Source organism: Brachypodium distachyon, chromosome 1 (genome assembly GCF_000005505.3).
Source record: "Brachypodium distachyon strain Bd21 chromosome 1, Brachypodium_distachyon_v3.0, whole genome shotgun sequence".
In the NCBI taxonomy this organism is placed as follows: Eukaryota; Viridiplantae; Streptophyta; class Magnoliopsida; order Poales; family Poaceae; genus Brachypodium; species Brachypodium distachyon.
In genome coordinates, this window is record NC_016131.3 from 19,733,404 (window position 1) to 19,754,397 (window position 20,994).

Consider the following 20,994-nt stretch of genomic DNA (forward strand, 5'->3'; position numbering starts at 1 on the left):
TTTCAGATGTTTTTGAGTAAAAAACGAGTTGCAAGTCCATTTTGTTAATTGGAAGTATCTCTAAATGATTCATATGGACCTTATTTTTACTTGAATATATTTTGTCGACTTACGTATGTTTTCACATATTTATGTACAGCTTATACTTATTGACATGATAAAGGATGAGAAACTCGACAAGATAGAGAGTACATCAGTCGCCACGAGGCGCGAGTAAATATTGCTAGTAAGCATACAGAGAAGTACACTCATCGATTTATTCGATATTATCTTTTGCATCATGATAACGTGTCATGCTTTGCAAGAAGTTTTTCCTATCTATGCATACAGGAAATTGTGACTCTGACACAGGAACAAGTCAACAAAAAAAAAGAGAGTTACGAGGCAACTTCGTGCGAAACCGACTCGACCATCAGGGGGCTACAACCATTAGAAATCCAAAAGCTGGCACACAGTACTCGGCGTCCCACAAAGTCGGCCAATAGCCGTAGGGCAGTACACTTATCTGTAAATTAATACTACATACATGTTTTGTCCCCTCAGAATAAATTTCAGGGCATGTATCACATATTGGAGAACACTCCAGACCAGGCTTTGACCGAAGTCGGCCCACGGTCGCGACGAATCATGCCCCAGAGCATTTAAAGGTACATGGTAATCGATTTACTTTGTACATACATATATTTTTCTCTATCCTACGGGTATAGTACACCATGGAAACGGAGGCTAAAAGAAACTTCATCAAAGTCGGACCCCCAGAAGCCGACAAACTTCAAAATCGGCTTTGATCGAAAATTATCAACACAGAGAAATGTGCCCGAGCACATCCAAAGAACTCGGCTTTGAAGAAGACGGCCATACTCTGAAGGACGGCCCGAAGCAAAAAATATGATCAAGAAGACATGAAGCTAGGCCTCACGAAGAAGAGACGACCTCATGAAGACGCAACAAGCGCTCAAGACTCAGTCAGCCTCCTATCCACGTTGTACTCGGGGGCTAATGACGAGGATATCCCAGCCGGGTAGCCGACAACCGACTGGAAGATATTGCCGACTTAGTGTACAAGCCAGCTGTGTCCACCACCCGGCTAGAAGTTGCCGTACAAGAGAAGGAAGCCTAGTTTAAGTTATAGAAAATATCAGTCGTAGATATCTTGTATAGGAAGGATGCCTCGCGCATATCTTGTGAAGGAAGGAATCCTTGTACATTAGGAACAGAAGAGTATGTGTTCTAATAGTACACGGACACCGAAACCCTCGGCTTGCCCTGTACATAAGGCCACCTAGGGGCGCCCCCAAAGACAGGCCTCACAACATTGTAACCTCTATACTAAATAGTAGATTGCCAACAGGACGTAGGTCTACCTCCAAGAGTAGGGGTAGCCGAACCTGTATAAACCTTGTCTCACCGCGCTCAAGATCCGCCGACTCATCGCCGCACGGCCCCTCTATACGATTGTCCTCCATGATGATATTTGTCTCTAAAAACAATCCACACTATGTGGGCCGCGGAAACGGCAGGGTGCAAAGCCAAACCGGTTGAGTGCAGATGGTCAAAGTTCAGGGCCCGTGACCGTTCCCCTAGGCACGCAGGAGCCTGCCAGCGGGACAGCCCATGTCGTCCGACTAGTCGCGTCACCAGCCCAGGTCTACAGACAGACTGACCCCACAAGCTAGGCGCGATCTTGCGGGCTAGGCCCGCGCGTCCCTTATGGGGTGCAGCCCGGCAACTGATGCACGAAGCCCTGGCACCCAGGAAGCAGAACACCCCAGAAGCAGTTGCCGAGCCACGCACGGGGCTACTGTCATGGCACTGGCACCTTGTGCGGATGGTGGCCCGGGTCTACCACTTGGCACGAACGAGTGGGCGGCGACCCTAGTCCCGGGGCGAAGAGATTATTCCGCGTTGTGCACGTCAGGGCACGCCCCCTAAGGCCAAGAAGGGGCCAAACCTCATGACAGGCGTTGGGCTATATAAGCCCCTCCCCACCACTTCACCCAGAGAAGAGGAGCATAGGCATCGCAAGGGATACTCCATAGGCCTGGCTGTAGCAGTCTCCCTGAGGAAGCAGTCCTTATGGGTGTGCTGCAGCCAGGCCCGAGGGGTCTCAGTACCCACTTCGCCGGAGGGTCTTCTCGGAGCTCAACCAACTAGGGCATCAAGAGGCCAAGTCCGGCCAGCCGATGCCTTACCTGGTTGGGACTCCTGGAGGCACTGCTGGGCATGACTTAGAGGAAAGACTGGCGAGGAACAAGCATAGTGGGCCTCCAGGCTTCGCGGTCACGGTGACGTGGAAGGGGAGCGTCCTCCCGTAATACCACGGCGCCCCGTCCCCTTTTGCGGCACCGTGCCGTCGAATCCGGGGTTCCCCCCAGCGGCTGTCGTCGCCCGGTGCTCCGACACCGGGGGCGTGCAGCCACGTCCCCGTTTTAGGTTCGGTAGGGACGTCTGGGGCGGAGACCCGGTTATCGCCGGCACGGCCGATGAGGCCCTATGGGGCTGGTGAGACCAAGTGCCAAGTGGGCGTGCTAGCACCAAAACAAATGCACACCCGTTTTTACCCCGGTTCGGGCCACCCGGAGGTGTAAAACCCTACGTCCTGCCTGTCTGAACTGATATTGATTGCGGATCAAGCATATACAAGTTTTTGCCGGGCCAGTTCCCGGGCTTCCTCTCAATGGCTAAGTACTCCTTACTATTCTCTGCTTGCTGTCCACCGGAACCAACTGACCAACTCACTACCCTCCGAACTGTCTGACCCGTCAACCGTCTAACCCCCTTGACCGCTGGCATGGGTCCTACTTTTATACACAAGGGGATGCCACATGTGCCACGGTGCATGGGCTACAAGTGTCCAACGGGGAGGCACGCAACTCTCCCTGGTGAGCTGGTTGCATGCATGGGTTCCACCTCCGCTGCTAGGGGCCTAAGACCCTAGGGTAGGATTGGACAACCACTGTTCCTTGGATCGGACGGGTAACTAACCGTCGGTCGGTTCGTTTACTGAGCCGCGTGGCTTACTCCTTGCCTTGGTGGGACCGCACGTTCCGCGCCCGCCACTCGCCTGTGCGGCGCTGTCCAGTGGCCCCCACGACCCGAGACGGGGGCACGCGTCGGGGAACCCCCAGTCCCCGCAAGTCGGCCCGGGAAGCACCCGGGCCCAGCGCACCCGGGAACCTCCTCCCGGGAAGCAGCTTCCCGGGAGCTGCCTAAGCAGGAATATTCCCCGAAGCCCCGCTAGCCCCTTTCGGGTTGGTAGCTTGCCAGGAAGCTCGTCGGCGCTCCCCGGGATGAGACCTTCCCGGGAACCCGAGGGAGGGGTGCGCAGCGGTGGTACCCCGGGTGCCACTGGTGCGACAGTAGCCCCCGGGCGTGGGCCGGCACCAACTGTTCCCGGAAGGGTCTCCCCCTAGTCGGTTGCCGGGCTACGCCCTTAACCGACGCGTGGGCCCCCGATCAGTTGCGGGCCCGCGTCCCTTCGCTGCCCCGTGTACGGCGCCGCTAAAAGCGGAGTAGTGGGCGCGAGATTTCCGCCCTAACTCTCCCCCTAAATAGGGTAGTTAAGGCCACTCTGCGCATTACTCCCAGTGATTAGGAGTTATCCCCGCGCACCCGTAGGGTATGGAACCGGCCGTTACCAAACGACCGGGCGTCATAAATCTTTCACTGTTGCCAACAGGGGAGCAACACTTTGCCCTTTCACCTCCATCCTCTTCCGCATCTCGCATCCCTGCGCTCCTGCCAGTTTCCGCCCTCGCTCCCCATGGCGCCCTCCACCACCAGGAAGGGGAAGGAGGTCCAGTCTTCGAAGAAGCCCGCGACCAGCAAGACCGAGGCGGCACTCAAAGCGGCCGCCGCAAAGGACCAGAAGAGGCGGGAGATGCGCGCCACGCTCGCCTTCTTCCGCCCCGGCTACAACGGCGAGGTGCTGGGGAAGATTCAGCACGCCGTCGCCTCCAACTTCAACAAGCACGGGGAGACACGGATCTTGCCGGCGGGCGTCGAACACCAGGATAACAACTTTCGGTTGTTCGCGCGCTTCCTCCTCTGCGGCATGGTGCCGCCCTTCTCTCTGTTCCTCCACGCGCTGATGGAGTCCTATCAGTTGCGGGTGGCGCAGCTCCACCCCACCTCGCTCTTCCTCCTCGCCACCTTCCAGTTCCTCTGCGAGACGTTCGTGGGGGTGATGCTGTCGGTGGGGCTCTTCCGGCATTACTTTTACCCGCGCATCGACAACGCGAAGGCGATATCGTCGGGGGAGGTTTTTCATGCCCGCGACCAGATGAAGTCGGAGTTCATCGTCCGGTCGGGGAAGAAGATCGCAAAAGAGTGGCGGGGCGACTGGTGCTGGGTCCGAGTGGAGGACCCCCAGGAGTTCATCCAGCCGCCGACGGAGCTGCCGGTGCCCCAGATCGGTTGGCAGGATAGGTACCACCGGGACGCCGACCTCCTCCCCATCGTGGAGAAGATCAAGGCATTGCAGCTAGCGGGGCTCACAGATGTCGACGTGGCGCGCACCTTCGTCCACCAGCGCATAGCCCCGCTGCAGCTGCGTTCCCGGCCCGCGTGGAGGTACACGGGCTCCGGGGACAGGACACGCCTCCAGGCGGACGGCGTGGACTTGGAGTCCCTCAGGACGTGGGTGAGGGGGATCTCCGGCGAGATCTTCCAGTCGACGGAGTTCCCGCCAGGGGTCTCCGCTCTCCATGCCGGTGTCAGGGCGCTCAGCGACATCGTCGGCGCCTTCCCGCCCTGCAACGAGTGGGGGCTGATGAACGACACTCCCACCCGCATCCCGCACGCTCCCCCGCAAGCACCCCGCGGGAAGCGGGTGCTCGAGGAGAGCGAGGGCGGGTCCGAGCCCAGCTGGCCCTCTCTCCGGTCGCTGGACGACGAGGCGGGCCAGGTGGCCTCGTCCCCGGAAGTCGTCGCCGTGGAGGACGACGACGAGGAAAGCAGCGACAGCGTGCCCCTGATCGTGAGAAGGTCAAGGGCGTTCGCGGCGGCCGCAGCCACCTCCTCAACAGCGACGTCCGCCCCGGCAGCGGCCAACAACCTGGCGGCGGCCGCCGCTCCTGGGGCGCCCGTGGGTACCCCGACGGCATCCGCGGCAAGAGAGGCCGCGAGTGCCTCGGCGGCGGCCCCTGCCTTGGCGGCGGCCGCCCGCTCCGCGGCGGGAACCGGTCCCGGGGTGCCCGCTGGTACCCTGGCAACGCCCGCACCTGCGGGGGTCACCGGCGCGGCACCTGGCGACGCGCCCGAAGCCGCGGACGTGGCCGGCTCGGGCTCACCCGTCGTCCCTCAGGGGGCAACCCCCGCCGGAAGCAGGGAGCCCTCTCCAACCCCGGTGTCCTGGAGCCTAGGCGCGGGGGAAGTTGCCGGGGAAGGACGGCAAGACCCCCGGGAGCAAGTTGGCGACCCCGCGCCTAGCTCCACTTCGGCAGCTGGGGCTTCATCATCCACGGGGGCTCTCCCCGACAACGACCTCGGCACCCTTGCCGAGGTCGCTTGGAACCCTCTTACCTGGGATCCGAGCGTCTTCGAGCGGGGGCACCGCTTCCTGGACGCCGTCCGGGACAAGAAGTTCACCTTTGTCACCTCCTACAACGAGGTGAGGGAGCGCCACACCGCCGCCAAGAATCAACTCGGCGAGGTGCGGGAGGCTGTGGAGAGAGAGCGGCGCGAACTCTCCCGGCTGCGCGAGGAGGCGTGCCTCGCCGAAGAGGAGGCGCGGCTGGCCCTGAAGGCTGCCCGGGAGCCAGTAGTCCTGGAGACCGAGCTCCGTCGGCAACTGGAGGTCCAGCGCACGGAACTCCAAGGAAGGCTCGACACGATGGCGGCAACTCTCGAAGCGTCCCGGAAGGAGCATGCCGATGTGCTCGTGACGGCCCAGGCGCGGCTGGACGAGAAGAGCGAGCTGATCGCCAGCTACCACGGTGAAATCCAAGGCCTCCGTGTCCTGCTGGAGGTGCAGGTCAAGGCTGCCGAGGACGCGGTGAGAGCGGCGGCTCAGCACAAGGCCGAGCTCAACTCCGTCAAAGGCAAAGCGGCCGGGCTGGAGGACGAGCTAGCCGCCGTCCGGGAAGAGCTCACCAAGGCCGGCGAGTCCAACGCGACCCAGGCCTTAGAGCTTGCGAAGCTGGAGGGCCACGTCAGCAAGGCCAAGAAGGCTGCGCAAGATGCCCGACTCCATCACGGCATGCTGATCGGGCAGCGGCAGCTCGAGACAGAGAATCTGGCGAAGATCGCCGAGTCACTGCGTGACCTGCTGCCCAAGTTCGAGCTGCAGGCGGCGGAGGTGGACGGCACGGACGTCACAACGCTGACCCCCTTCTTCTCTGACTTGTTGGGGAAGCTCGGGGCGCTCGATGTCTGGATCGCCAAGTATGGCGCCAATGAAGTCGCCAACTGCGCCCGGGAGGTTGCCGGGACAATCCTCCCGCGAATCCATCTCCGGGACCCGGAGTTCCCCTTCGAGTCTCTGCTGGATGCTTGGTCCGACAGCGAGGACGAGCCCAAGCAGTGCGCGAGTTTGTCGACGAGGTCGTCGAGCGGATGCAGATGAAGGCGGAGCCTGAACCCCCCGTCGACCCCCCGGCCGAAGACGGCGACAGCTAGTTGCCGCAGCCCTCAGCTATACTCGTTGCTTCCACTGTACCTCCTTCTTGTTTGCTTTCCCTGCAAGTACGGCGCTCAGTACCATTTGAACAATGACCTTTCGATTAATCCATGTAACCATTTGACACTTAGTCAATCAAGCTTGTTAGTTTGCTCAATTTTTGTTCTTTATTCCCGAGGCCGCCTCGCGGGGTGGTTCCCTTAGCCTTTGCGTGTCTTGCCTTGTGTTGCGGGGGGACTCGCGCACGCCTCACCCTTGACCAGACCAGGGACCCGGGACGGACCCGCAGTGCCGACCTGGGGCCAAGCGGTAGCGGGGCGCCACTCTGCTTGCAGGGTAACCACTCCAAGCCGTGTCCTCCCGGGGCGGACCCGGGAGCTACACGGGGAGCGCACTCCCCCTGCAAGCGTCCCTTTTAACACTCCGGCTACGCGCGGGACAGTGCTCAGTTTCGTTCAGCTCTTAGCGAATTCAGCGTTCATGTTCAGATACTTAGCTTTTCCATTTGGTCCAATGTTTCGCGATGCTCTGCGGTAGAGTGCAGATGGGGCACTGCCTCGGTAGGAAACCATCTGGGGTACCTGTTCAAGGGAAACGATCTCGGAGGGATGCGGCAGGAATGCGGGGGCAGGATCGCCGCCGGCGGTAACCGCCGCCGACGATGCTACCACCACGCTCACGCGGCAACCCTCGCCCTCAGGGGCGGACCCTGGCTTTCAGGGACGAAACCTGGCTTAGGAGGACTCCGCCCCGGGAGCAGACGCGAGACGGCTATAACGTCCTCTCCGCCGGCTTCGCCCCACCCTGAACGGTGGGCACGGGTGGCGAGGAAGTTATAGCCTCCCAGCGACAGCCCCTGCAACTGGGGAGACCTGGGTTTTCTCTGGGGAACTCGTCCAAAGGGAGGCGACGATCCTTGTTACCCGGGAGATAAACTGCTCGAGGGCCGCGGCAAGGACGCAGTGATGGGCCGGAACGGGCGACGAGTGCCGGCACCGGCGCCATCACAGCGTCCTCACAACGACCCGCGCCCGAAAAAGGCTCTCTCAAAGGGAATGCGGCCGGATCCCCATGATAGTGCACCCGTCGGCACAAGGCACGGATGGCATGCACTACCATAGAGTCTCCGCGGCAGCCCCTGCTCCTTGCGGAGGTGTCCTACGGAGGGGGGCGACAAGGGCACTGTGGCAATGCACCCCGTCGGCGCCGGACGCTGATGGGATGCACCACCACAGTGCCTCTGCGGCGACCCTTGCCCCGGAACCGCCCCTTTGAGGAAGCGCAGCAGGGGCACAAGGGCAGTGCACCTGTCGGCGCGGGACGCTGATGGCATGCACTCCCATCGTGCCTCTGTGGCGCCCCTCGGGGTGGGCTCGATGGGGTGACACAGCAGGGGAGCGATGGCAGCGCACCCGCCGGCGCTAGGCGCCGGCGGGAAGCACCACCTCCGCGCCTCCGTTGCACCACCTGCCTTCACGGCCCCGAACCCGGCTTCGCTCTGAGCCATTACATGGTTGGGGGGCGCCTTTTATAGACACGGGAGGGAGGCTTGCCACAGCGCGCGACGGATCCGCGTGGCGTCATGGCGCCTTTCCCTCGAACGCGGCGCAGTTTCCGCCACCATGCTTACCGGGTAACCGCGGCACACGTGGCGGCAAGCTGTCAACTCAGAAGCCTCGGAGTGCGGGGAACCCCTTGTGTTGCGGACCTCCCTCACTACAAGACACCGGCGTATGGTGCGACCCGTGGGCAGCTCACGGACACCACAATGTACAAGATTCCTCCCTTTCCTGCAGGTTAGACTCTTACCAGATCCGAGGTGCTGCAAAAATCTTCGAAACTTACGGAAACAAGTAACACAGGTAAAACAGATAAATCTCTCCTGCTTCCCAGCCCCCGGCACAAAGGGGTCGATGCCAAACTTGGATGCGAGCATTTCCTTTCCCAGGCGCAGCGACTGCGCGGTGCAAGCTGCGGGAGGCCGAGCAACTGCACGCCTAGTGATGCACGTTGCGAGAAGCCCGCCAACGGCACGATCAGTGATGCACGTTGCGGGAAGCCCGCCAACGGCCTGTCCAGTGATGCACGTTGCGAGAAGCCCGCCAACGGCATGTCCAGTGATGCATGTTGCGGGAAGCCCGCCAACGGCATGTCCCGTGCCGGAACGATCCGGCAACGGGTTTTCGTTTCGGGGCCACGGCAGCCCCTTGCTCACAACCAAGCATGGAAAGACATCTTTGTGCACTTAAAGCAGGAGGCAAGAGGGGGAAAACACGGGAATGAACAGGGCAAAACTAAAGCTCAGGGGGGAAACACTTATCTTTATTCACGATTAACTAGCGGTCTACACACGGGGGCTGCCCGGTTACACTAGTTCGAGAGGTATGCATCGGAGGCATCACCTGAGGGTCGGGCTCCACCGCTTCACGGGTAGAACTTGCGCAAGTGTTCAACATTCCAGCTATTGGGCACCGGCAAGCCGTCTTCGGTTTCCAGGCAGACAGCCCCCGGCCTGGTCACCTTCACTACCCGGAAGGGGCCCTCCCATTTCGGAGTCAACTTGTTCCCGGCCTTCGTTCCTTGTATCCGGCGCAGGACAAGGTCTCCGTTCTCGAGCCCCCGGGGACGATCTCGTCTGTCGTGATAACGACGGAGTCCCTGCTGGTAGCGCGCGGCTCGCACAGCAGCCCGACATCGAAGCTCTTCGATGAAGTTTAGATCGTCGACCCTTTGATCGTGTTGGCTGGTGTCGCCGTACACGCGTACTCGGGGAGATCCGTACTTGAGCTCGAGGGGCAGCACCGCTTCTGCCCCGTAGACAAGGGCGAAAGGAGTTTCGCCCGTTGCCCGACTAGGTGTGGTCCGGATGGACCACAGCACGGGCTGGAGTTCCTCGATCCAGTGCTTCCCGTGGCCTTTGCGCTTGTCAAAGGTTCTCGTCTTGAGCCCCTGCAGAACCTTTGCGTTGGCTCGCTCCGCCTGTCCGTTGCTCCTCAGGTGAGCGACGGACGCGAAGCGCAGCTTAGTGCCCATGTCTTCGCAGTAGGCGTGAAACGCCGCACTCGTGAACTGCGTGCCGTTGTCAGTGATGATGCTGTTAGGAACACCAAACCGGCACACAATGCCCTTAAAGAACTTGATGGCCGCCTGGGCGGTCACCTTGCGCACTGGTTCCACCTCCACCCATTTGGAGAACTTGTCGATGGCCACAAATAAGTATTCGTAACCGCCAACCGCCCTTGGTAGCTTGCCGACGATGTCCAGCCCCCAGACCGCGAACGGCCATGAGGACGGCATGACATGCAGGGTCTGGGCTGGTTGGTTGCTCTTCTTCGAATGGAACTGGCACGCCTTGCACGTCCTCCCCAGCCGCTCTGCGTCGGCCAGGGCCGTGGGCCAGTAGAAGCCATGCCGGAATACCTTGCCGGCCAAAGCCCGGGAGGCCACATGGTGTGAACATGTGCCTCGATGTATGTCCTCCAACAGTGCACACCCTTCTTCCTGCGGCACGCAGATGAGTTTGACACCATTCGCGCGCCTGCGGTAGATGCTGCCGTCTATCACAGTGTACATCTTGGCTTGCTGCGCTACACGCTCCGCGGAGACATCATCCTCCGGGAGAGCCTCCCCTTTCAAATAGCGGGCGATCTCTTCTGCCCAGGGAGGAATTTCCCTGCCAACGCATGCCGCCATATCAGTGGCATGGACCCCTGCTGCTGCAGGGGTTCCTTCGGTTGCCGGAGGGGCATCCCCGGCAGCCGGCTGGGGGGCGATTGAAGGAGCCACTTGCTTCTGGCAGAACACCCCCGCCGGAGGCTTTCGGCGCTCTGCTGCCATCTTGGCCAGCTCGTTAGCAGCGAAGTTGTCCTTCCGCTTGACGTGTTCGAAGCGCAAACCCTTGAACTTCCGTTCCAGCTTGCGGACCTCTTCCACGTATGGCGCCATTTGAGTGCAATCGTAGTCCTTGATCACCTGGTTGATCACAAGCTGGGAATCGCCGCGAACAACCAGGCGCTTAATGTTGAGGGCGACCGCTGCCCGCAACCCGGCAAGCAGACCTTCGTACTCCGCCATGTTGTTGGTGGAGTTAGCAAAGTCGAGTTGAATGGCAAACCGCAACTGGTCCCCTGTCGGCGACTCGATGACGACCCCGACCCCCGCTCCCTGGAGACTGAACGCACCGTCGAAGTAGAGGACCCAGTGGCCCTCGTCCAACTTGCCGGGAAGGCCGGTCCTCGACTCACTTTCTTCTACGCCCGTGGACGTCCACTCCGCGACGAAGTCCGCCAGGGCCGTGCTCTTGATGCTTTTGGAGTTGGCGAAGTGGAGGTCAAACTCCGACAGCTCCATCCTCCATTTGGCCACCCTCCCGGTGGCTTCACGGTTGGTGAGGGTCCGCTCGAGGCAGAACCCGGACACCACCGTGACGCAGTGCGTCTGGAAGTAGTGGCGCAGCTTGCGGGACGCAAGGAGAATCCCCAGAAGGAGCTTCTGTACTTGCGGGTATCTTGTCCGCGCGTCGCGCAGCACCGTACTAACGAAGTATACCGGACGCTGCACCAACCACTTCCGTGGCGCCGGGGTTGCCGGTTCAGGGTCGGTCCTCGGGTCCGAGGCGGTTGCTGAGGGCCGCTCAGGCCCCTGCCCCGCAGCCCCAGTCCCCGGGACGTCTTCCTCCCTCTCGGCAACCAGCACCGAGCTGACCACCTGGTCAGTCGCCGCTAAGTAGAGTAGCAACGGCTCGCCCAACTTGGGGGCGACGAGGATGGGCGGTGACCTCAGGTGTCGCTTGAGTTCCTGGAGCGCCGCCTCGGCCTCGGCAGTCCAGTCGACTGGACCCTTCTTCTTCATAACCCGGAAGAAAGGCAGGGCACGCTCGCCCAGCCTGGAGATGAAGCGTCCCAGCACGGCAACGCAGCCGTTGAGGCGCTGGACATCTTTCACCCTGCGGGCGGCCTCCATCTTCTCGATGGCTTCTATTTTGGTCGGGTTGGCCTATATCCCCCGGTGTGAAACCAAGAAACCCAGAAGCTGCCCGGAGTTGACACCGAAGGTGCACTTATCAGGGTTCAGCTTGAGCTTGATCCTGCGGAGGTTGTCAAATGTCTCCCGCAGGTCATCAATCAGCGAGTCCCTACGCTTCGATTTGATGACGATGTCATCCATGTAGGCCTCCGCGTTGCGGCCTAGCTGGGGCCCCAAACATTCTCGCAAGGCGCGCTGGAATGTGGAGCCCGCGTTCTTCAACCTGAAAGGCATGCATGTATAGCAGCAGCAGCCAACCGGGGTGATAAAAGCTGTCTTTTCCTCATCCTCGACCGCCATCTTGATTTGATGGTAGCTGGAGAAAGCATCCAGAAAATTCCACAGGTCACAACCAGCGGTAGAATCAACTATCTGGTCGATACGGGGTACAGCGAAGGGATCCTTGGGGCATGCACGATTAAGATCGGTAAAATCTACGCACATGCGAATCTTATTCCCTGCTTTGGGCACTACTACAGGGTTAGCCAGCCAAGTGGGGTACAAAACTTCCCTGATCGCCCCGACAGCCCTGAGCTTGCCCACCTCTTGCTTGATGAAATCTTTCCGCTCTTGTGCCTGTCGGCGGATCTTTTGCTTGACGGGGTGCGCGTCTAGGCGCACCGCGAGCCGATGCTCAATCACCTCCCTGGGGACTCCGGGAAGGTCCGACGGTTCCGAGGCGAACACGTCGGCGTTTTTCTGGAGGAAGGTGACGAGAGCGCTTTCCTATTCGGCGGTCAGGTTCGCACCGACGGTAACGGTGCGTTCCTTGTCGCCGGCTTGGAGGGGCAGCTTCTTCACTTTGGCGGCCTCCTCCTGGAGTCCCTGCCCCTTGCCAGGGCGCGAGCTCAAGCCTGCGCCTCCCCCGGCTACCAGGCCCCGCTGAGGAGGGGGAGGGTTCTCCCCCTGTCGCGAGGCGGGCAGCGCGCCTTCGCGCTCTAAGTTCGGCCCGTGGCCGGAGCCTACCGGGGCGCCTTGGCCTTGCGGCTGCTAGGCGGCCAGGGCGAGAAGCGCTTCCAACTCCTCGCCCCACGTCTCGTGCGCCGGCGTACCCTGTTGCGGCTCGTACCGCACCATGACGCACGCAGCGACGATGGCTTTAGCCGGGGTTCGCACGGGGGGCAACCGGTTTCCTGAACGGCTGCTTCCCGCCCTGGCCCCGGACGCCTCCGGGTGCGCAGGGTGCGAACCTCCAGGGGTCGCCCGTGACGCGGCGTGCTCCGGGTGCCGCTGCCGCGGGGCACTCTCGGGTCGCGACTCCACCCGTTGGCTGTCCCGGGCAACGCCATGCGTGCTCGCCCGACTGCCCCCGCCGCTGGGGGCAGCCGGTCCCCTCGGCCGATTGTCGGTCGACGGTCGGGGAGGCGGTGGAGCCAGCTGCATTTGCTGCACCCTCGAGGGCTCGGGATTCTCTTGAGCTCTCGACTCGGGTCGCACGTCGTGCGACCGCGTGTGCGCCGCTGGGGCCTCACGCGGGTCTATGCGTGAATCACCAGCCCGCTTGGGGGGCATGGTGGCAAGGCTCGTCGACGAAGGAGAGTGAAGCCGATGCCGATGGGAACTTCTGCTGCCGGCGATCTCCGGTGCTGTCTACTCCCGCGCCCCCAACCTGGCGCGCCAGATGTCGTCGCCCGGTGCTTCGACACCGGGGGCGTGCAGCCACGTCCCCCTTTTAGGTTCGGTAGGGACGTCTGGGGCGGAGACCCGGTTATCGCCGGCACGGCCGATGAGGCCCTATGGGGCCGGTGAGACCAAGTGCCAAGTGGGCGTGCTAGCACCAAAACAAATGCACACCCGTTTTTATCCAGGTTCGGGCCACCCGGAGGTGTAAAACCCTACATCCTGCCTGTCTGAACTGATATTGATTGCGGATCAAGCATTTACAAGTTTTTGCCAGGCCAGTTCCCGGGCTTCCTCTCAATGGCTAATTACTCCTTACTATTCTCTGCTGTCCACCGGAACCAACTGACCAACTCACTACCCTCCCAACTGTCTGACCCGTCAACCGTCTAACCCCCTTGACCGCTGGCATGCGTCCTCCTTTTATACACAAGGGATGCCACATGTGCCACGGTGCATGGGCTACAAGTGTCCAACGGGGAGGCACGCAACTCTCTCTCGTGAGCTGGTGGCATGCATGGGTGCCACCTCCGCTGCTAGGGGCCTAAGACCCTAGGGTAGGATTGGACAACCACTGTTCCTTGGATCGGACGGGTAACTACCCGTTGGTCGGCTCGTTTACTGAGCCGCGCGGCTTACTCCTTGCCTTGGTGGGACCGCGCGTTCCGCGCCCGCCACGCGCCCGTGCGGCGCTGTCTAGTGGGCCCCACGACCCGAGGCGGGGGCACGCGTCCGGGAACCCCCAGTCCCCGCAAGTTGGTCCGGGAAGCACCCGGGCCCAGCGCACCCGGGAACCTCCTTCCGGGAAGCAGCTTCCCGGGAGGTGCCTAAGCGGGAATATTCCCCGAAGCCCCGCTAGCCCCTTTCGGGCTGGTAGCTTGCCGGGAAGCTCGTCGGTGCTCCCCGGGATGAGACCTTCCCAGGAACCCGGGGGAGGGGCCCACGCGTCGCGGAGCGGTGGTATCCCGGGTGCCACTGGTGCGACAGCGGCAAAGGCGAGGCTTTGATCAGTGCAAATATAGAGGTTTTTGTTTGTCGGTTCTCCACAGGGAATGAGTTTCAAGTTCCAACAAATTCTCAAAGCTCGCCTCACAGATTTTAGTTGTTTGCAAAGTTTCAGAACTGCAATAAGATTACAACTACAACAACAACTAAATTTTGATTGTTTTTGATTTTTGAAACTGCAGGATTAACACAAACTGAAGTAAAATAAAGAACTACAACAAGCAAATTACCAAGACATGGATAAAGCAAGTTGTTTTAGACAGGGAAGAGCATAGATCAGAGGGAAAACGGCAAGATCTAAACATCACAGCAACTACAAACTGAACTGAAACAGATTACTACACGAGAACTGAATTCACAACTAGAACAAGAACTAGAGAAGCAATTATCACAGATCTTAGCACATAAACACAAATCAAGCGCTAATTCTCAGGGTAAGGGAAGATTACAGCTAGGGTTTCAGGTTTCATCTTATACAGCAAGGGAAACAAGAAGTACACAGGGAAGATCTAGAGCTATTCAACAGTTCACAGCAAAGGAAGCAAAGATCAAGACAGGGAAGAGGTGGAGTCGTCACCGATGAAACCCTAGAGCTCGTCGTCGATTTGCTGGTGAAGGGGAAGCAAGGAGCAGACGGGGAAGAAGCAGATCTTCAGGTCTTCGTCGCAAGGAGCAGCACGTCTCCACCTTCCATGGCCTCCTCTCTCCCCTCCCTCCTCTCTTCCTTTGGTTCTTCTCTTCTTTTCCCTCTCGCCCAGCAAGCAGCCCTAGAGCAGCAAGCCAGAGAACCAGCCAGAGAGCCCCCTCTCAGGAGATGCTCCTAGATATTTCGCTGGGAAGGCATTTTTGCATGCAAGCCCTCAAGCTTTTCTCCATTTTGCTCAGGAAGGGGCGATGGCCACCTATAAGTAGATTTTCCCGCGATTGCAGGGTTTCCATCTCCAGGCAAGCCGCCGCTCAGATGGCCAGATCCAATCCCCACCTTCTCTCCTCCGCCGCTCCGCGTCCACTCTCCCCGATCCCCACCTTCCGGATCTCTCCATGGACTCGTTCTCCGCCCAAGAGTTGCTCAAGATCCCTCCGCCTATCTCTCTCCACTCCGATTATGATCCGGGCTCTCCTCCTGGGTCGATCCTCCTCGACCCGTACGGCTACCTCAGCTCTCGCACCAACGGCACCACCGCCGGGGCCTTCACGAGGGACGGCCGGACCATCCTGGTCACCTTCTGGGTCGCCAGCCCGCCGCGCGCCTCCTACTTCACTTTCGATTGCTGCGACTTCCAGCCCTCCATGAACGGCAACTTGCCCAAGGCCGTCTACTCGGAGGACGACCTCGTCCTGTTCCGTTTTCCCATCGTCACCATCAGCCGTCGAGACGAAGACCAATGTCCCCTCTACAGCGAGGACAACCACTACTTCGTCTACCAGGCCGGCACCAAGAACAGGCTGCCGTCACTTCATCTGGTAGCCGTCCCGCACCACGTAGAGTTCGGTGACCGCGGCGCTGTGCTTCTGCGTTGCCGCGACCAAGATATGTTCTACCTCGCCCTGCTTCACAGGGTCTACGGTTTTAATTACGACGACGACGAGCAGTATGATCTCCACCTGTATAACTCCAAGACAGGAGGATGGAACACCAAGTTGACGCATATCGATTATTCACCGAAAGAGTATTTCGAATTTGCATATCCAAACGCTGTGCTTACCATAGGAGGTGAGTCAGGTTCAGTGGCCTGGGTCAACCTCTGGCGGGGCATCCTTATCTGTCACCTTCTTCTCCCGGACAACCATATTCTTCGCTACATCCCACTACCGGTGCCCAAGCCGCCCGGGGGTTTTGCCCTCTATTCTCGGAACATGATGGTTTTTGGAGATCACATCAAGTTTTTGGAGATGTTCAGACCAAGCTGTGACTCTGGACGCACCTGTGGCACTCAAGATTTGGTGGCTGCAAGAAAGAAAATGAAAATTTCAGACATTGGTTCTGGGAACATCTGGGAGGAGGACTGTGCTGTCAATATTTCTGAGATCCCAGTGGAGAGCCTGGAGTTTGCCCAAATGCTGCCTAGTCTGAAACAGGTTACAGATACAAAGGTAACCTTGAAGAGACTCCACGCAGGTTACCCTGCCCTGAGCTTCCAGGATGCTGATGTTGTTTACATCATGCAAACACCTGTCCCTGATGAGGACAAGGCAGTGATGATTGCAGTTGATATGAAGAACAAGACTATAAAAGATGTGGCTTATTTTGGTTCTGGAAGGTATATTAGTTACCATCACACCTACCTTCAAAGTGGGATCTCCAAATATCTGGACATTTGGTCCTCCTCCAGGTAATTTTTTCCGTGTTCTCTGTTTTGGGCCAACATAGTGCATACAAACTAAGACTAAAATGTAGGTTTGTTATCTGGCAGGACCATTTATGTTTTATCAATTATGTTGTGCTTCTAACATCACAGTATAATGTGTTATATCGTTCATTTTGATTCCAGTTTTCATTAGTAGTCATTATTTTTTCACATTAATTATGTTATGCAGTAGCATCTTGGTATAATGTGTTATAACGTTCATTTTGATTCTGGTTTTCATTATTAGTCATTATTTATTCATGGTTTTCATTATTAGTCATTATTTATTCAAATATGTGCTCATAGTATTCTTTAGATCTGCCTATTCTATTGTTCCCAACAAACTATTTGCCTCGTGATTGTTAATATTTTACCTCCATTGATAAATCTTCTATCCTTTACATTTACATGTGCAAAACTAGCACTTCTTCCCCCCACCCTCCCACCCCTGCATCTACATTCTGTAATTTCTTTTTGACGACGTATAAAGGAATGCTTCATTTCATCATCCAAAGAAGTCTATCTCCACTATAATTCATTATTTGCTATAATATGGAGTAAAACCCTTCTCTCGGAAGTTTTTTCTTAACTGCTTACAGCGACCCTTCTCCCAGAAGTTTTTCTTCTTATAAATTGCTTATAGCGTGTTGTATCTGAATGATGATATGGTTCATCAGTTTGTTCATGGGTACCAAATATCTATTATCCTATCTCATAGCCAGGATTCATCTTTCATGTGTTGCATCTGGCATGCCATTCTCCATGTTGTGTAACTCACCCTTATTGGTCATTGTTAACATGTTCCAAAATGTGCACAACTATGCGTGTATACTACATATTTTTTATTTGCCTTTTAGTTTTATGTATTTTTTTCATCAGATATGATTTCCATTAAACACAATAAACACTATATTGGTATAATGGCTGTCAAACCCTGTAATTTTAATTTTTGACCACGGCTAAGGAGCCAAATAATTCTTGTAGTTGGCTTATTTCTCAGTTCTACATACCATTTGTCGGGGGATGACCCCGGGTAGGGTCATAGTGACACAACTCTAGCCAAGATAACGAAGGCAAAGCCGGCATAACTACCTATGCCGGCATCGTAAAATTAAACTAGGCGATGCCGGCATGGTTATCTTGTCTTATGAGTTTGCAAGATAAGGACGAGCACTTTGATCTCGGCAATAGCCGAGATCTCTCAACGGTCTTATCCTGACCGTGCGGTGCAAAGTAAAGCAGCGCCATCCTCGTCTCAGAAAAGTAGTCAGCGCGTGCGTACTGATGTCAGGTGACCACGCTAAAGAAGCACCGAAAAAGAATCTATGACGGAAGCCGGCAGAGGATAGTTGTACCCGTTGCAGGCTGGCAGGGAAAAGTAATCTAAGATGCACTCTTGTAATCTAATCATTGTTTGCCCAGCAAGGCATTTCTTAACTAAGATGCACTCTTGTACTGGAAACAGATCTTGGGAGAAAGCTGATGCAACAAGCGAGGACCATCTATCAAGCTAAATTTTGGGACCATCCATCATGCTAGAAGCAGCCTAACTCTGAACTGGGAAGCAACAAGACATGACCGTCAAGCACAAAAGACACTTGTTAGCATGGTGGGTGACTAAATTGGTCTGCAAATAAAGCATTCTCCCTACTTGGTCTGCAAGCCTCACCCGAGATGTCTATGGGGTGTTGCATTATTGGACTTGTATTAACTTAGCTTGCATTGTGTCAACTATTTTATTCAGACTATATTGGACTTGTATTGGTCGTCGAGTACTATGTCGTATGCTAGCTATGTGAGGACTGTTATTTTGTGGATGAATGGCCATTGTCATATGTTCAGGATTTAAGGAGTGTCCCTGCAGATCCCTCCCAGCCTCTCTTTGGATGTGTGGAGAAAATTGAATATTTTTACCTTTCTAGTGTCTCTGGTTGTCGTGGTGGTGTCATGGCAGATGTCATAGGATGGTTTAAGTTGAGGATGATGGAGGATCCGGAGGAGGGAGGGCGTAATGTAAACTACACGAAGTAACTGCCACACCGAGGTTTACCCAGGTTGCTTTGGACCCCTCGTGAGGAGGTAAAGATCCTACTCCTCCCTAGATTTGTATTGTAATAAGGTTATAATAGTGCTTCTTAAGGTGTATCGAAAGGAGGAAGGGAGATGATTCTAGGGTTTCCTCTACTTGTCTCCCCGACAAGTGGGTCACCCTGCTACTGTTGTCACGCTCCTGGGCCCGCCAGATACTCGTCGTGGTCCGTTCCGGATTGCCGGGAGGAGACAGCGCCGCTTTGTACTTTAAGTACAGTGACGACGGCTGCATTGTAGCCATGGCCTTAGTCATCGTTGCAGGCCAGGCTCAAATTCAATGACCTCAAGGTATATTTTTGTTCTCGCTCTCGACACAAGGGATAACGAACTTCTAGGCGCAGTTGAGTTTGCAACTAAAAGGGCTCTATATGATAGCGTCGTGTATTTCCCAAGTAACATCGGCAAGTATATCGACCCAGAGGCTAGGTATCCCTGAAGGTCCGTCTCTATTCCCTTAATTTGTTATATACTATCGATAGCAGTAAATACTCCTGTCACTTGCCTCCCATTAGTTCTAGAGATATAAGCACTGCTGTCACTTGCCTCCCGTTAGTTCTAGAGATATAAGCAGAGTGTGAGGAAATATTCTAGCTAGTTAATTAATGTGATCATTCAGCCATGATTCGTGCCAATCTATCGCATTTTTTGTTTGTCTATGTCGATTGTTCCTGCTCAACTAGCCACTGCTTTGGTTGATTAACCCGTTTGGATCCTCGTGACTAAAGCTTAGTCCTACAGTAAACAATGTTTGGATGCAAATTAGGAGGACCAAACATGAGCTAATTGCCAAACCAATTGCATAATCCGTGGCTATTTCACGAGACGAATCCATTGATCCTAAAGTTAGCCCTTGATTGATTAGCCCATGTTTATTGTAGCAGCACATCGGTTAATTAGGACCAATGGAAACGTCTCGTCAGATAGCCGCGGATTATGCAATTAGTTGCGTAATCAGGTCATGCTTGATCCTCCTAATTTATATCCAAACATAGGACTAAACTTTAGTCACTTGGATCCAAACGGGGCTTAATTGCATTAGATCTTTTAATTAAAGGTCTCTTGTGTCTTATACTCCCTCCGTTCCAAAATAAATGACATGAAATTGTATAGATTCTTATACAAATCCACGTCACTTATTTTAGGACGAAGGGAGTAGTAAATAGTTAGTCTAACTAGCTCTTGTGATGATGCCAAGCATAAGCATTGTATTTATGCTGTTTTATTGGAATTTGTTACAGGTGGTGAAGATGACTCTAACTGGGATATAAATTCAAGTGACCCGTCTCTTCCGCCCCTGAAATTCATTTCGAAATGATTTGTTTCTTTAGATCAAACGGGCTTTTCTACCCCTGTTCCATTACTAGAATGAAACCAACCATACTGTCAGTTATTACAGGCCATCGTTTAGCATCTCTGGAAGCTAACGCTTACACAGCTCTCCACAAAGATCAAACTTTCGCAGTTTGCAATTTGCTGAGCAACTACATAAGTGTAACGTAGTTGATACATGCTCCCAACTCGAAATGAAAATTGTGTGAAACTATTTATTTATTTTGACAGCAAAATTGTGTGAAACTATCTGATGAATGATGAAACTTGATGTATACGTCGGCAATTGAGTTCGATCGCCACTCCATTCCGAAGTCCAAACCGTCGACTGATCCAGCGGTTCCTGTATTTTATAGGCCTCTTTTATTCAAGGCCCATAGCTGTGGCCCATGACCAATTCATATGTATACGACCAGATTCAGGCCCATTCAATAGTTGGTCATGTCGTTCTCTCTGATAAAAACATGGCCCATTGCGTCTCCTACAGCGCGTTCGCAATTCAAAGATTGGCCAGCCCGCCCATCTGAAAGGAGGGCCGGTATCGTAATTTCGCAGCAGAAAATATCACTCCATCATTTGTTCCTCGAGGGGAAGTATGGTGGGGGACAGTAGATGGTCGGCGCGTCGTGCGTGTCAGAAGGCGGGTGGGCGGCCGAGATCTGGATCCAAGGCTGCTGGCAAGCCTCGGGAAACCGAACAAACAAAAGCCGGTGCCGTTTCCTTCAACACCGAAACCGGTGCCAGAGGTGGGAGGATTCTGCGCAAAATATCAGTTGAACAGGATTTTTGCAGTATTTACTATCTATTGTAATCCATTGCATATAGGTCTTAACTAGACGAATAAACGCGTCTTGCCGCGTCGTGAGCACTGGGGCAGGGTCTCGGTGCTCTGAACCTGCATAAGACCAAAGAGGAGAAAAAACTTTGAAAACACACACAAAATCGTGTGGAATTTAC

At 56.0% G+C, this 20,994-nt stretch overlaps 1 protein-coding gene across 1 annotated transcript; it reads left to right on the forward strand.

The window, feature by feature from the left end:
* Positions 1-15,199: 15,199 nt before the first annotated feature.
* On the forward strand, positions 15,200-18,497 carry LOC100834259. Its single transcript, XM_003560031.4, has 2 exons — positions 15,200-16,602; positions 18,083-18,497. The coding sequence occupies exons 1-2, from the start codon at positions 15,311-15,313 to the stop codon at positions 18,129-18,131; spliced, it is 1,341 nt and encodes a 446-aa protein (XP_003560079.1). The 5' UTR covers positions 15,200-15,310; the 3' UTR covers positions 18,132-18,497.
* The last annotated feature ends 2,497 nt before the right edge of the window (positions 18,498-20,994 follow it).

What these genes read in the sequence shown, in the direction of transcription:
- LOC100834259 (XM_003560031.4), top strand. Translation starts at nt 15,311, where the DNA reads ATGGACTCGTTCTCCGCCCAAGAGTTGCTCAAGATCCCTCCGCCTATC. An exon ending in GACATTTGGTCCTCCTCCAG is followed by an intron (nt 16,603 to 18,082) that starts GTAATTTTTTCC and finishes TACTGGAAACAG; the next exon opens with ATCTTGGGAGAAAGCTGATG.